General features: G+C 42.7%; 1 protein-coding gene across 9 annotated transcripts in view; it reads right to left on the bottom strand.

Moving 5' to 3' along the window:
- The window catches only part of RALGAPA1 (Ral GTPase activating protein catalytic subunit alpha 1), a 1007748-nt gene that overhangs the window by 881797 nt on the left and 111172 nt on the right, over positions 1-14779 (bottom strand). For all 9 annotated transcript variants that reach the window (XM_053697738.1, XM_053697739.1, XM_053697743.1 and 6 more), the window contains exons 2-3: positions 13210-13320; positions 12523-12572 (exon numbers count right to left, since the gene is read on the bottom strand). In XM_053697738.1, coding sequence (XP_053553713.1) covers positions 12523-12572; positions 13210-13320 — 161 coding nt within the window. The remainder of the gene's footprint in view (positions 1-12522; positions 12573-13209; positions 13321-14779) is intronic.

Raw genomic sequence — 14779 nt, 5'->3', positions numbered from 1 at the left:
CCTCTCACACATCCTATCTATTCGTTGGGTGCAAGAGAATGACTGGTAATGGCAGTTAGGGGAGGAGCTATATAGCAGCTCTGCTGGGTGAATCCTCTTGCACTTCCTGTTGGGGAGGAGTTAATATCCCATAAGTAATGGATGATCCGTGGACTGGATACACTTAACAAGAGAAAAGTGCCTTAGGCAGATTATTTGCTTGATTTGTTTTAGAGACAAAAACATCTTATGCATCTTCCTCATAAACCTAAAAAAATAAAAGCGCAAACAACCCCTGATTGAGGATTTGAAATCTAAGGAAGAAAATAAAGCTATGTACTCACATAGCCCAACAAGGTACACCAGTATGTGTTAGTTTAACCCCTTAAATGTGCGCAATGTCCCCTTGTAAGTGATGATACTTATTATCAGATTTAATCCTTAAAGTAATCAAAACAGTTAAAACACGCAATAAAAATCTACCTTTAAGTCACTGGGTAGAAGTATACAATGGCTCAGTTTACCAAGAGATAGGGATTCCTGTATATGTCAGTGCTTATCCAGCGTTTCAGCTTATAAGCAACGCTGTGTTTATGTAAAGTTTAGTCTTTGACCAACACCTCGCCCCTTGTAGTGATGTACAGGGGTAGAAACTGACACGTTACACCAGAAGACTTTAAGGATATAATAGCAATGCCTGGTCCTTCCTTATAAGGGATCTTCGCTTCAAATTAAAGAGGTTATTTTAAAAACAAAATTTATGTTTACCTGATAAATTTATTTATTTCTTGACACAGTGAGTCCACGGATCATCATCAATTATTGTTGGGAATATCACTCCTGGCCAGCAGGAGGAGGCAAAGAGCACCACAGCAAAGCTGTTAATTATCACTTCCCTTCTCACAAACCCCAGTCATTCGACCGAAGGAAAAGGAGAGAAAGGAAATAACACAAGGTGCAGAGGTGCCTGAAGATTAGATAACAAAGAACTGTCTGCAAAAATAGGGAGGGCTGTGGACTCACTGTGTCAAGAAAGAAAGAAATTTATCAGATAAACATAAATTTTGTTTTCTTTCTTAAGACACGGTGAGTCCACAGATCATCATCAATTACTGTTGAGAATCAATACCCAAGCTAGAGTACACAGATGATAAGGGAGGAACAAGAAAGGTAACCTAAACGGAAGGCACAATCACTTGAAGAACCTTTTCTTCCAAAAGAAGCCTCAGCCGAAGTAAAAGTATCAAATTTAGAAAAAGTATGCAGACAGGACCAAGATGCAGCCTTGCAAATCTGTTCCACAGAAGCTTAATTTTTGAAGGCCCAGGAAGAAGAAACAGCCCTCGTGGAATGAGCTGTGATTCTCTCAGGAGGCTGCTGTCCAGCAGTCTCATAGGCCAAACGAATTATACTCTTCAGCCAAAGCAAAAGAGAAGTAGCCATAGCTTTCTGACCCTTGCGTTTCCCAGAGAAACAGAGAAACAAAGCAGAAGACTGGCGAAAGGCCTTAGTCGCCTGCAAGTAGAATTTCAGTGCACGCTCAACAACATCTAGGTTGTGCAGAAAACGCTCCTTATGAGAATATTCCTGTCAGAAACCACTTTAGGAAGGAAACCTAACTTAGTACGCAGAACCACCTTATCAGAATGAAAAAATAAGATAAGGGGAATCACACTGCAACGCCGAGAGTTCCGAAACTCTCCGAGCAGAGGAAATGGCAAGAAGAAACCTTCCAAGATAATGAAAACCCTGTAAATCTTTAAGAACAAGGTTAAGACTCCATGGAGGAGTAACAGGTTTAAAAACAGGCCTGATTCTGATCAAGGCCTGACAAAAAGATTGCACGTCTGGCACATCCGCCAGACACTTATGCAACAAAATAGACAACGCAGAAATCTGACCTTTCAGAGTAAATGCTGAGAAACCCTTCTCCAGACCCTCCTGGAGAAAGGACACAATCCTAGGAATCCTGAATCTACTCCAAGAGTAGCCTCTGGATTCACACCAATACAGATATTTACGCCATATCTTATGGTAAATCCTTCTTGTCACAGGCTTGCGAGCCTGGATAGGTCTCAATGACCGACTCAGAAAAGCCACGCAGTCATCGTCAGAGAAACAAGATTTGGATGAAGTAGAAGGTCCTGATGACATTTCCACTAGGTCTGCATACCAGATACTGCGAGGCCATTCCGGTGCTATGAGAATCACCAAGCCCTCTCCTGCTTGACTCGTGGAAGGAGAGCGAACAGGGGGAAACAGGTATGCTAGACTGAAAATCCAATGGACCGTCAGAGCATCTATCAGGACAGCCTGTGGATCCCTAGACCTCGAACCGAGCTTGGCATTCTGCCAAGAAGCCATGAGATCCACCTCCGGCTGCCCCCATTTGAGGGTTCCCACTCCCCCTGGATGAAAAGTCTGCTCATAAAATCCGCTTCCCAATGGTCCACTCCCGGAATGTGGATCGCAGATAGACAGCAGTTGTGGGTCTCTGCCTACTGAATAATTTGAGCCACCTCTGTCATGGCCAAGGAACTCAGAGTTCCTCCCTGGTGGTTGATGTACGCCACCGATGTTATGTTAAACCTGATAAACCAGGCTAAAGTGAACTGAGGCCAAGGCCAGTAGAGCATTGAAGATCGCTCTCAGCTCTAGGATTTTTATGGGGAGATCCTCCTGAGTCCATAGACCCTGAGTCCGTGGTCACAATCACGGATTGCGGAAGCAAGTTCCCTGGGAGAGGTGTTCCTGAGACAATCACCATGGAAGAGAGTCTCTTGTCGCCTGTTCTAGATCTATTTGAGGAGACAGATGATTCGCATAGCCTCCCATTCCATTGTCTTAGCATGCATAACTGCAGAGCTCTGAGATGGAACTGAGCAAACGGAATGATGTCCATGGAAGCTACCATCAGACCAATTACCTCCATACATTGAGCCACTGACGGCCGAAGAGAGGACTGAAGGGCACGGCAAGACTCGAAAATCTAGGATTTTCTGACCTCTGTCAGAAATATCTTCATCGATAGGGAATCTATTATGGTCCTTAAAAACACTACCCTTGTAGCTGGAATCAGAGAACTTTTAACCAGATTCACCTTCCATCCGTGGGAGCGAAGAAAAGACAACAAGATCTCCGTATGAGAGTTTGCTTGTTGAAAAGACGGTGCCTGAACCAGAATGTCGTCCAGATAGGGCGCAGATTGGAGTAGAATCCCAGAGCCTGTTCCTGCGTTGGAACCGGAACTATTACTCCCAGGGTGGAAAGATCCTGGACACAATTTAAGAACGCCTCTCTTTTTATCTGGTCTACAGATAATCTTGAGAGGAGGAACCTGCCTCTGGGAGGAAAAGTCTTGAATTCTAGCTTGTACCCCTGGGATACGATTTCCACCGCCCAAGGATCCGGGACATCCCGTATCCAGGCTTGAATGAATTGAAAAAGTCTGCCCCCTACTGGATCAGCTCCCAGGATCGGGGACCGACCCTTTATGCTAACATGGAATCAGCAGCTGGTTTCTTAGATTGCTTTCCCTTGTTCCAAGACTGATTGGGCATCCAAGAAGGCTTGGATTGATCTTGCTTGGAAAAGGGAGGGGAAGGTTTACCTCTGAAGTTTCGAAAGGAAAGAAAATTACTCTGACGTCCTTTCTGCTTATTCCTCTTATCCTGAGGGAAAAAAGATCCCTTTCCTCCTGTAATATCTGAAATTATTTCAGTCAAACCAAACCCAGAAAAGGTCTTACCCTTGTAGGGGATCGCCAAGAGCTTGGACTTAGATGAAACATCTGCAGACCAGAATTTCAACCATAAGGCTCTGCGAGCTAGTACAGCAAAAGCAGACATTTTTGCTCCCAACTTAATGACTTGCAGGAAAGCATCCATGATAAAGAAACTGGCTAACTTAAGAGTCTTAATCCTGTCCTTGAACTCCTCAAAAGGAGTATCTGTCTGAATAGAATCAGACAACGTTATCAAACCAGTTGGCTGCCGCACTGGTGACAGTGGCAATACACACAGCCAAAAGGTAGCCAAAACCTCCTTAAGCAACAGACGGAGGTGTTCCAGCTAAAATCTGAAGGATACAACTTCAGCATCAGAAGAAGGAATTATACTGTCTGAGTCTGAGATTTCACCCTCAGATGCTATTGAAGTGTCTTCCTCCTCAGATTCTGAGAAGAAGCACCTCGGCTAGCCACAACCGGATCAGAAACCTTACTCACTGACTCTTTAAATTTCCTCTTGCACTTTCCCTGAAGTAAGGGAAAAGCAGACAGCGCCTCAGATACCGCAGTGGATACCTGGGCAGCAATGTCTTCCAAAGAAACTCCTACCTGAGTGTGAGAGGAAACGCAGGGCACTGCATGTGTAGACGAAAATGATTGGGGAAATGATTGAAATGATTGAGGAGAAATTTGCGGCATATCTGATACAGGAGACACCTTAACAGCATTCGCCTTAGCTAATGATGGCTCAGGATCAAAAAGTCTATCCCTGTAACAAACTTCTTTCAATACATGAAGAACAAAAAGGTACTGGGGGTTCCACCTGGGCGTCAAAACATAGACTACATGTAACATTTTGCAAAGCTTCTTGATCCATCTTCACCCACAAGGAGGTCAATAAAAGTAAAAAAAAAATAAAAAAAAATTTTGCTTCACTTTTAAAAATGAATGCTAGAAAAACGATACTGCTCCTTTAAATAATTTTTGTTAAAAACTAAAAAAAACGGAGCAACGATCCTGCTACAATCCCCAGGCAACCCTCTACACCACAGCCAATTTGGTGAGGTGCCTACCTGTCCTGCTGACTGCGGTCAATACTTAATTGAAACCGTTCGGCTTTTACTCCGGAACTGCGTATCGACTGAGTGACTTTCTCTACAACAGAGCCGCTGATATAACTAGCGTCACAACTCCAGAATTCACAAAAAGTGAGTCCGGAAAGCGCGCCTAAAACGGTCTGCCGCCTCTGAAGGGAACCGCCTCTCCTGTAATCAGGGGTGGTCCCGGCGGCCATTAAAACCGAAGTGAATTATTTAGAATAACGTATGGCCGTTAAAACAGTATATAACGGCACATTTCTCACATAGTCCTTGACCGGATCTAAACCGGAGCTAAGGACACAGAATGAGCCACCAATAAAGTAATTAAAACTCCCCCCATCGTCCACAGTCCCTGCTTATCTGCCCGTGTAATGAACCCTCAATATGGTGAATAATACAACCGTCCCATACAGCATTTAAGCTGCTAAAGTGCCAGATTTTCCCTCATAATAGAAAAAATATTCTTGGCACTTACCTGAATGTCAATCTGTCCGGCAGAAGGACAGCTAACCTGGTTTGAGAGGGTACCATCCCTCACATGGCCCTGTGGAAAAAGAAAGAACCGAGTAAGCTTACTCAGGCTGATTAGGGCAGCAAAAACAGAATTTATGTTTACCTGATAAATTACTTTCTCCAACGGTGTGTCCGGTCCACGGCGTCATCCTTACTTGTGGGATATTCTCTTCCCCAACAGGAAATGGCAAAGAGCCCAGCAAAGCTGGTCACATGATCCCTCCTAGGCTCCGCCTACCCCAGTCATTCGACCGACGTTAAGGAGGAATATTTGCATAGGAGAAACCATATGGTACCGTGGTGACTGTAGTTAAAGAAAATAAATTATCAGACCTGATTAAAAAAACCAGGGCGGGCCGTGGACCGGACACACCGTTGGAGAAAGTAATTTATCAGGTAAACATAAATTCTGTTTTCTCCAACATAGGTGTGTCCGGTCCACGGCGTCATCCTTACTTGTGGGAACCAATACCAAAGCTTTAGGACACGGATGAAGGGAGGGAGCAAATCAGGTCACCTAAATGGAAGGCACCACGGTTTGCAAAACCTTTCTCCCAAAAATAGCCTCAGAAGAAGCAAAAGTATCAAACTTGTAAAATTTGGTAAAAGTGTGCAGTGAAGACCAAGTCGCTGCCCTACATATCTGATCAACAGAAGCCTCGTTCTTGAAGGCCCATGTGGAAGCCACAGCCCTAGTGGAATGAGCTGTGATTCTTTCGGGAGGCTGCCGTCCGGCAGTCTCGTAAGCCAATCTGATGATGCTTTTAATCCAAAAAGAGAGAGAGGTAGAAGTTGCTTTTTGACCTCTCCTTTTACCGGAATAAACAACAAACAAGGAAGATGTTTGTCTAAAATCCTTTGTAGCATCTAAATAGAATTTTAGAGCGCGAACAACATCCAAATTGTGCAACAAACGTTCCTTCTTTGAAACTGGTTTCTGACACAGAGAAGGTACGATAATCTCCTGGTTAATGTTTTTGTTAGAAACAACTTTAGGAAGAAACCCAGGTTTAGTACGTAAAACCACCTTATCTGCATGGAACACCAGATAAGGAGGAGAACACTGCAGAGCAGATAATTCTGAAACTCTTCTAGCAGAAGAAATTGCAACTAAAAACAAAACTTTCCAAGATAATAACTTAATATCAACGGAATGTAAGGGTTCAAACGGAACCCCCTGAAGAACTGAAAGAACTAAATTGAGACTCCAAGGAGGAGTCAAAGGTTTGTAAACAGGCTTAATTCTAACCAGAGCCTGAACAAAGGCTTGAACATCTGGCACAGCTGCCAGCTTTTTGTGAAGTAACACAGACAAGGCAGAAATCTGTCCCTTCAGGGAACTTGCAGATAATCCTTTTTCCAATCCTTCTTGAAGGAAGGATAGAATCTTAGGAATCTTAACCTTGTCCCAAGGGAATCCTTTAGATTCACACCAACAGATATATTTTTTCCAAATTTTGTGGTAAATCTTTCTAGTTACAGGCTTTCTGGCCTGAACAAGAGTATCGATAACAGAATCTGAGAACCCTCGCTTCGATAAGATCAAGCGTTCAATCTCCAAGCAGTCAGCTGGAGTGAAACCAGGTTCGGATGTTCGAACGGACCCTGAACAAGAAGGTCTCGTCTCAAAGGTAGCTTCCAAGGTGGAGCCGATGACATATTCACCAGATCTGCATACCAAGTCCTGCGTGGCCACGCAGGAGCTATCAAGATCACCGACGCCCTCTCCTGATTGATCCTGGCTACCAGCCTGGGGATGAGAGGAAACGGCGGGAACACATAAGCTAGTTTGAAGGTCCAAGGTGCTACTAGTGCATCCACTAGAGCCGCCTTGGGATCCCTGGATCTGGACCCGTAGCAAGGAACTTTGAAGTTCTGACGAGAGGCCATCAGATCCATGTCTGGAATGCCCCACAGCTGAGTGACTTGGGCAAAGATTTCCGGATGGAGTTCCCACTCCCCCGGATGCAATGTCTGACGACTCAGAAAATCCGCTTCCCAATTTTCCACTCCTGGGATGTGGATAGCGGACAGGTGGCAGGAGTGAGACTCCGCCCATAGAATGATTTTGGTCACTTCTTCCATCGCTAGGGAACTCCTTGTTCCCCCCTGATGGTTGATGTACGCAACAGTTGTCATGTTGTCTGATTGAAACCGTATGAACTTGGCCCTCGCTAGCTGAGGCCAAGCCTTGAGAGCATTGAATATCGCTCTCAGTTCCAGAATATTTATCGGTAGAAGAGATTCTTCCCGAGACCAAAGACCCTGAGCTTTCAGGGATCCCCAGACCGCGCCCCAGCCCATCAGACTGGCGTCGGTCGTGACAATGACCCACTCTGGTCTGCGGAATGTCATCCCTTGTGACAGGTTGTCCAGGGACAGCCACCAACGGAGTGAGTCTCTGGTCCTCTGATTTACTTGTATCTTCGGAGACAAGTCTGTATAATCCCCATTCCACTGACTGAGCATGCACAGTTGTAATGGTCTTAGATGAATGCGCGCAAAAGGAACTATGTCCATTGCCGCTACCATCAACCCGATCACTTCCATGCACTGAGCTATGGAAGGAAGAGGAACGGAATGAAGTATCCGACAAGAGTCTAGAAGCTTTGTTTTTCTGGCCTCTGTCAGAAATATCCTCATTTCTAAGGAGTCTATTATTGTTCCCAAGAAGGGAACCCTTGTTGACGGAGATAGAGAACTCTTTTCCACGTTCACTTTCCATCCGTGAGATCTGAGAAAGGCCAGGACTATGTCCGTGTGAGCCTTTGCTTGAGGAAGGGACGACGCTTGAATCAGAATGTCGTCCAAGTAAGGTACTACAGCAATGCCCCTTGGACTTAGCACAGCTAGAAGGGACCCTAGTACCTTTGTGAAAATCCTTGGAGCAGTGGCTAATCCGAAAGGAAGCGCCACAAACTGGTAATGCTTGTCCAGGAATGCGAACCTTAGGAACCGATGATGTTCCTTGTGGATAGGAATATGTAGATACGCATCCTTTAAATCCACCGTGGTCATGAATTGACCTTCCTGGATGGAAGGAAGAATAGTTCGAATGGTTTCCATCTTGAACGATGGAACCTTGAGAAACTTGTTTAAAATCTTGAGATCTAAGATTGGTCTGAACGTTCCCTCTTTTTTGGGAACTATGAACAGATTGGAGTAGAACCCCATCCCTTGTTCTCTTAATGGAACAGGATGAATCACTCCCATTTTTAACAGGTCTTCTACACAATGTAAGAATGCCTGTCTTTTTATGTGGTCTGAAGACAACTGAGACCTGTGGAACCTCCCCCTTGGGGGAAGCCCCTTGAATTCCAGAAGATAACCTTGGGAGACTATTTCTAGCGCCCAAGGATCCAGAACATCTCTTTCCCAAGCCTGAGCGAAGAGAGAGAGTCTGCCCCCCACCAGATCCGGTCCCGGATCGGGGGCCAACATTTCATGCTGTCTTGGTAGCAGTGGCAGGTTTCTTGGCCTGCTTTCCCTTGTTCCAGCCTTGCATTGGTCTCCAAGCTGGCTTGGCTTGAGAAGTATTACCCTCTTGCTTAGAGGACGTAGCACCTTGGGCTGGTCCGTTTCTACGAAAGGGACGAAAATTAGGTTTATTTTTTGCCTTGAAAGGCCGATCCTGAGGAAGGGCGTGGCCCTTACCCCCAGTGATATCAGAGATAATCTCTTTCAAGTCAGGGCCAAACAGCGTTTTCCCCTTGAAAGGAATGTTAAGTAGCTTGTTCTTGGAAGACGCATCAGCCGACCAAGATTTCAACCAAAGCGCTCTGCGCGCCACAATAGCAAACCCAGAATTCTTAGCCGCTAACCTAGCCAATTGCAAAGTGGCGTCTAGGGTAAAAGAATTAGCCAATTTGAGAGCATTGATTCTGTCCATAATCTCCTCATAAGGAGGAGAATCACTATCGACCGCCTTTATCAGCTCATCGAACCAGAAACATGCGGCTGTAGCGACAGGGACAACGCATGAAATTGGTTGTAGAAGGTAACCCTGCTGAACAAACATCTTTTTAAGCAAACCTTCTAATTTTTTATCCATAGGATCTTTGAAAGCACAACTATCCTCTATGGGTATAGTGGTGCGTTTGTTTAAAGTGGAAACCGCTCCCTCGACCTTGGGGACTGTCTGCCATAAGTCCTTTCTGGGGTCGACCATAGGAAACAATCTTTTAAATATGGGGGGAGGGACGAAAGGAATACCGGGCCTTTCCCATTCTTTATTAACAATGTCCGCCACCCGCTTGGGTATAGGAAAAGCTTCTGGGAGCCCCGGCACCTCTAGGAACTTGTCCATTTTACATAGTTTCTCTGGGATGACCAACTTGTCACAATCATCCAGAGTGGATAATACCTCCTTAAGCAGAATGCGGAGATGTTCCAACTTAAATTTAAATGTAATCACATCAGGTTCAGCTTGTTGAGAAATGTTCCCTGAATCAGTAATTTCTCCCTCAGACAAAACCTCCCTGGCCCCATCAGACTGGGTTAGGGGCCCTTCAGAAACATTATTATCAGCGTCGTCATGCTCTTCAGTATCTAAAACAGAGCAGTCGCGCTTACGCTGATAAGTGTTCATTTTGGCTAAAATGTTTTTGACAGAATTATCCATTACAGCCGTTAATTGTTGCATAGTAAGGAGCATTGGCGCGCTAGATGTACTAGGGGCCTCCTGAGTGGGCAAGACTCGTGTAGACGAAGGAGGGAATGATGCAGTACCATGCTTACTCCCCTCACTTGAGGAATCATCTTGGGCATCATTGTCATTGTCACATAAATCACATTTATTTAAATGAATAGGAATTCTGGCTTCCCCACATTCAGAACACAGTCTATCTGGTAGTTCAGACATGTTAAACAGGCATAAACTTGATAACAAAGTACAAAAAACGTTTTAAAATAAAACCGTTACTGTCACTTTAAATTTTAAACTGAACACACTTTATTACTGCAATTGCGAAAAAACATGAAGGAATTGTTCAAAATTCACCAAATTTTCACCACAGTGTCTTAAAGCCTTAAAAGTATTGCACACCAAATTTGGAAGCTTTAACCCTTAAAATAACGGAACCGGAGCCGTTTTGAACTTTAACCCCTTTACAGTCCCTGGTATCTGCTTTGCTGAGACCCAACCAAGCCCAAAGGGGAATACGATACCAAATGACGCCTTCAGAAAGTCTTTTCTAGTATCAGAGCTCCTCTCACATGCGACTGCATGCCATGCCTCTCAAAAACAAGTGCGCAACACCGGCGCGAAAATGAGGCTCTGCCTATGCTTTGGGAAAGCCCCTAAAGAATAAGGTGTCTAAAACAGTGCCTGCCGATATTATTATATCAAAATACCCAAATAAAATGATTCCTCAAGGCTAAATATGTGTTAATAATGAATCGATTTAGCCCAGAAAAGGTCTACAGTCTTAATAAGCCCTTGTGAAGCCCTTATTTACGATCGTAATAAACATGGCTTACCGGATCCCATAGGGAAAATGACAGCTTCCAGCATTACATCGTCTTGTTAGAATGTGTCATACCTCAAGCAGCAAGAGACTGCTCACTGTTCCCCCAACTGAAGTTAATTGCTCTCAACAGTCCTGTGTGGAACAGCCATGGATTTTAGTGACGGTTGCTAAAATCATTTTCCTCATACAAACAGAAATCTTCATCTCTTTTCTGTTTCTGAGTAAATAGTACATACCAGCACTATTTCAAAATAACAAACTCTTGATTGAATAATAAAAACTACAGTTAAACACTAAAAAACTCTAAGCCATCTCCGTGGAGATGTTGCCTGTACAACGGCAAAGAGAATGACTGGGGTAGGCGGAGCCTAGGAGGGATCATGTGACCAGCTTTGCTGGGCTCTTTGCCATTTCCTGTTGGGGAAGAGAATATCCCACAAGTAAGGATGACGCCGTGGACCGGACACACCTATGTTGGAGAAACTGTTTGAGAAAGCGTAGTAAGGATTGTACCTCACAAGTTCCCAATTGCTTAAAAGCCACCACTGCTCTACTGAAGAGACTGATGTGGACTATGGCTAGACCCCAGGAAAGATCAGAGCAAACCTACTCTGCTTTAAAATAATAAAATCTTGATTGAAAGAGACTTCTTATAAGACACCGAAAACTTCACCTCCTCCTTGCACCGCAGGCAAAGAGAATGACTGGGGTTTGTGGGAAGAGAAGTGATACTCAACAGCTGTGCTGTGGTGCTCTTTGCCTCCTCCTGCTGGCCAGGAGTGAAATTCCCAACTGTAATTGACGATGATCCGTGGACTCACCGTGTCTTAAGAAAGAAATGGTTGTCCTTAGACCATGTAAATTTTACAGAGGTGTTACAGTTTGTGATGTATAGTATACATACTTTAAAAAAATGCAAATCAATTACAAATCATCGAAAAGGGAGGATACCTTATATATTGTTATGTGTTTTTTTTGCTACACGGAGTGAGTTGGGACAAGGGTAGTAACTTGCATACAAAATAGGTTAAGCTACTACACTGGAAATTCAGCTCTCTGTGCAATTGTAAATTGTATTTAATAATGTTATGGTTAAATATTATATATCAACTCATTTACTGCATATATTTCAAGATGGTGCAGAGACAAAAATAATATATGTTAACTTCTGATTCTGAATCAATTATTTTAATTGAATAATACAGGTATAGCATCCTAAATACAGGTGTTGATAGTGGTATTATAACTTTTCTGCAAACTTAAAGGGACATGAAACCCCCAATTTTTTCTTTCATTATTCAGATAGAGAATACATTTTTTTTAAAGTTTTTAATTTACTTCTATTATCAAATTTATTAATTCTCGTGTTATTCTTTGTTAAAGAGATACCTAGAAAGGTAGTGTGCGCATGCCTGAGGCACTACCTGACAGGAAATAGTGCTGTAGTGCCATCTAATGATCTTACCAATGTATAACATTGTTGCAAAACTGTTGCCATATAGTGCTGCAGACACCTGCACACACATGCTTTTCAACAAAGAATAACAAGAAAACGAAGAAAATTTAACAATAGACGTAAATTGGAAAGTTGTTTAAAATTGTATGCACCATCTAATTTATGAAAGAAAATGTTGGGGTTTTATGTCCCTTTAAGTTATTTTCTAAAAATGTTGTGGTGGGGTGTTTAAAGTTATTTTTACAAAGCAAAATAATATTTTTTAAATAAACACCTTACCTCAAATATAAAAAGAATTGCATCCAATTCCTCTCTTTGAGATTTGTGACCTGAAGACAAAGAAAACGTAATTTTATGTTGTTTTAGGACTTTATTAAATCAGATATCAAAATGCATTTGGTAACCTAAAATTAAAATTATTTTTTTTTTAAAAAATGCAATGAGACATTTAAACCAGAATGCTTATGCAATATGCTTCAGTTTGAGTTTGTATAGATATATTTATTATATTAAAACTGGGTGGGGCATCTACATATTAATGGCATTTAAGGAAAAACTGTATATTTAAACAGATATCTAAGTTTTGCAAAATGATGGACAACAAATAACGTTTTTGAATATATGCCTTAAAAGGGTCATTATAGTAAAAAAAAAAATCACATGCTCTAATTCTTTAGACTAGCGACCCTACACCTCTGTGTTTAACCCTCCTCTCACCCTCTGTGGCTAAACACATAGTAGAAGTACTGTTCAGGACCCACAAAGCACTGCGGGTCCATAACGAAAACTGCCAGTGATCTTTTGTATGGGGTTACACACTTGAAGATGCAGGACCGCTAGTCTTAAAAATTACATACGCTAATAAAGTACCATAAATCATGTACAGCAATTACAAAGTAGCAAATTACTGTAGAACAGAGTTAAAGCAATGTGGAATAGCCATGCAAACCAAAGTTATATTATTACCTTTCTGCTTTAAAGATGTTTCAATTATCACAAAGTTTTCAAAGAAGACATAATAGATGTGCGAGAAGTTCTGTTCAAAAAACTGCTTCAGATCAATGGATTCTGCATTTTCTGTAGGAGAAAATACAAAGTGGTTAAAGTAGCGATTTTAACTATTGCGCAAGAACAATATTTATCGGTTATTTGTAGAGTGCCAACAGATTCCGCAGCGCTAACCCTTGTCTAGGGTTTACAGATGTAGAAGAGGTAAAATGTAAGAAAAATAAAGTCTGAAGCAGTACACAAAAAAACATAATTTATGCTTACCTGATAAATTTATTTCTCTTGTAGTGTATCCAGTCCACGGATCATCCATTACTTGTGGGATATTCTCCTTCCCAACAGGAAGTTGCAAGAGGATCACCCACAGCAGAGCTGCTATATAGCTCCTCCCCTGTCATATCCAGTCATTCGACCGAAAACAAACAGAGAAAGGAGAAACCATAGGGTGCAGTGGTGACTGTAGTTTAATTAAAATTTAGACCTGCCTTAAAAGGACAGGGCGGGCCGTGGACTGGATACACTACAAGAGAAATAAATTTATCAGGTAAGCATAAATTATGTTTTCTCTTGTTAAGTGTATCCAGTCCACGGATCATCCATTACTTGCGGGATACCAATACCAAAGCTAAAGTACAAGGATGATGGGAGGGACAAGGCAGGATTAAGCGGAAGGAACCACTGCCTGAAGAACCTCTCTCCCAAACACAGCCTCCGAAGAAGCAAAAGTATCAAATTTGTAAAATTTTTAAAAAGTGTGAAGCAAAGACCAAGTCGCAGCCTTGCAAATCTGTTCAACAGAGGCCTCATTTTTGAAGGCCCAGGTGGAAGCCACAGCTCTAGTAGAATGAGCTGTAATCCTTCCAGGGGGCTGCTGTCCAGCAGTCTCATAGGCTAGGCTTATTACGCTCCAAAGCCAAAAGGAAAGAGGTTGCCGAAGCTTTGTGACCTCTAATCTGTCCAGAGTAAACGACAAACAGGAAAGATGTTTGACGAAAATCCTTAGTAGCTTGTAAGTAAAACTTCAAGGCACGGACTACGTCCAGATTATGTAAAAGACGTTCCTTCTTTGAAGAAGGATTAGGGCACAACGATGGAACAACAATCTCTTGATTGATATTCTTGTTAGAAACCACCTTAGGTAAAAACCCAGGTTTAGTACGCAGAACTACCTTATCTGCATGAAAAATCAGATAGGGAGAATCACATTGTAAGGCAGATAGCTCAGAGACTCTCCGAGCCGAGGAAATAGCCATCAAAAACAGAACTTTCCAAGATAAAAGTTTAATATCAATGGAATGAAGGAGTTCAAACGGAACTCCTTGAAGAACCTTAAGAACCAAGTTTAAACTCCACGGGGGAGCAACAGGTTTAAACACAGGCTTAAATCTAACCAAAGCCTGGCAAAATGCCTGGACGTCTGGAACCTCTGCCAGACGCTTGTGCAAAAGAATAGACAGAGCAGAAATCTGTCCCTTTAAGGAACTAGCTGATAATCCTTTGTCCAAGCCCTCTTGGAGAAAAGACAATA

Source organism: Bombina bombina, chromosome 1 (assembly GCF_027579735.1).
Source record: "Bombina bombina isolate aBomBom1 chromosome 1, aBomBom1.pri, whole genome shotgun sequence".
Lineage (NCBI taxonomy): Eukaryota > Metazoa > Chordata > Amphibia > Anura > Bombinatoridae > Bombina > Bombina bombina.
The sequence above is the reverse complement of the archived record's forward strand: the minus strand, read 5'-3'. Positions and strand labels throughout refer to the sequence as shown.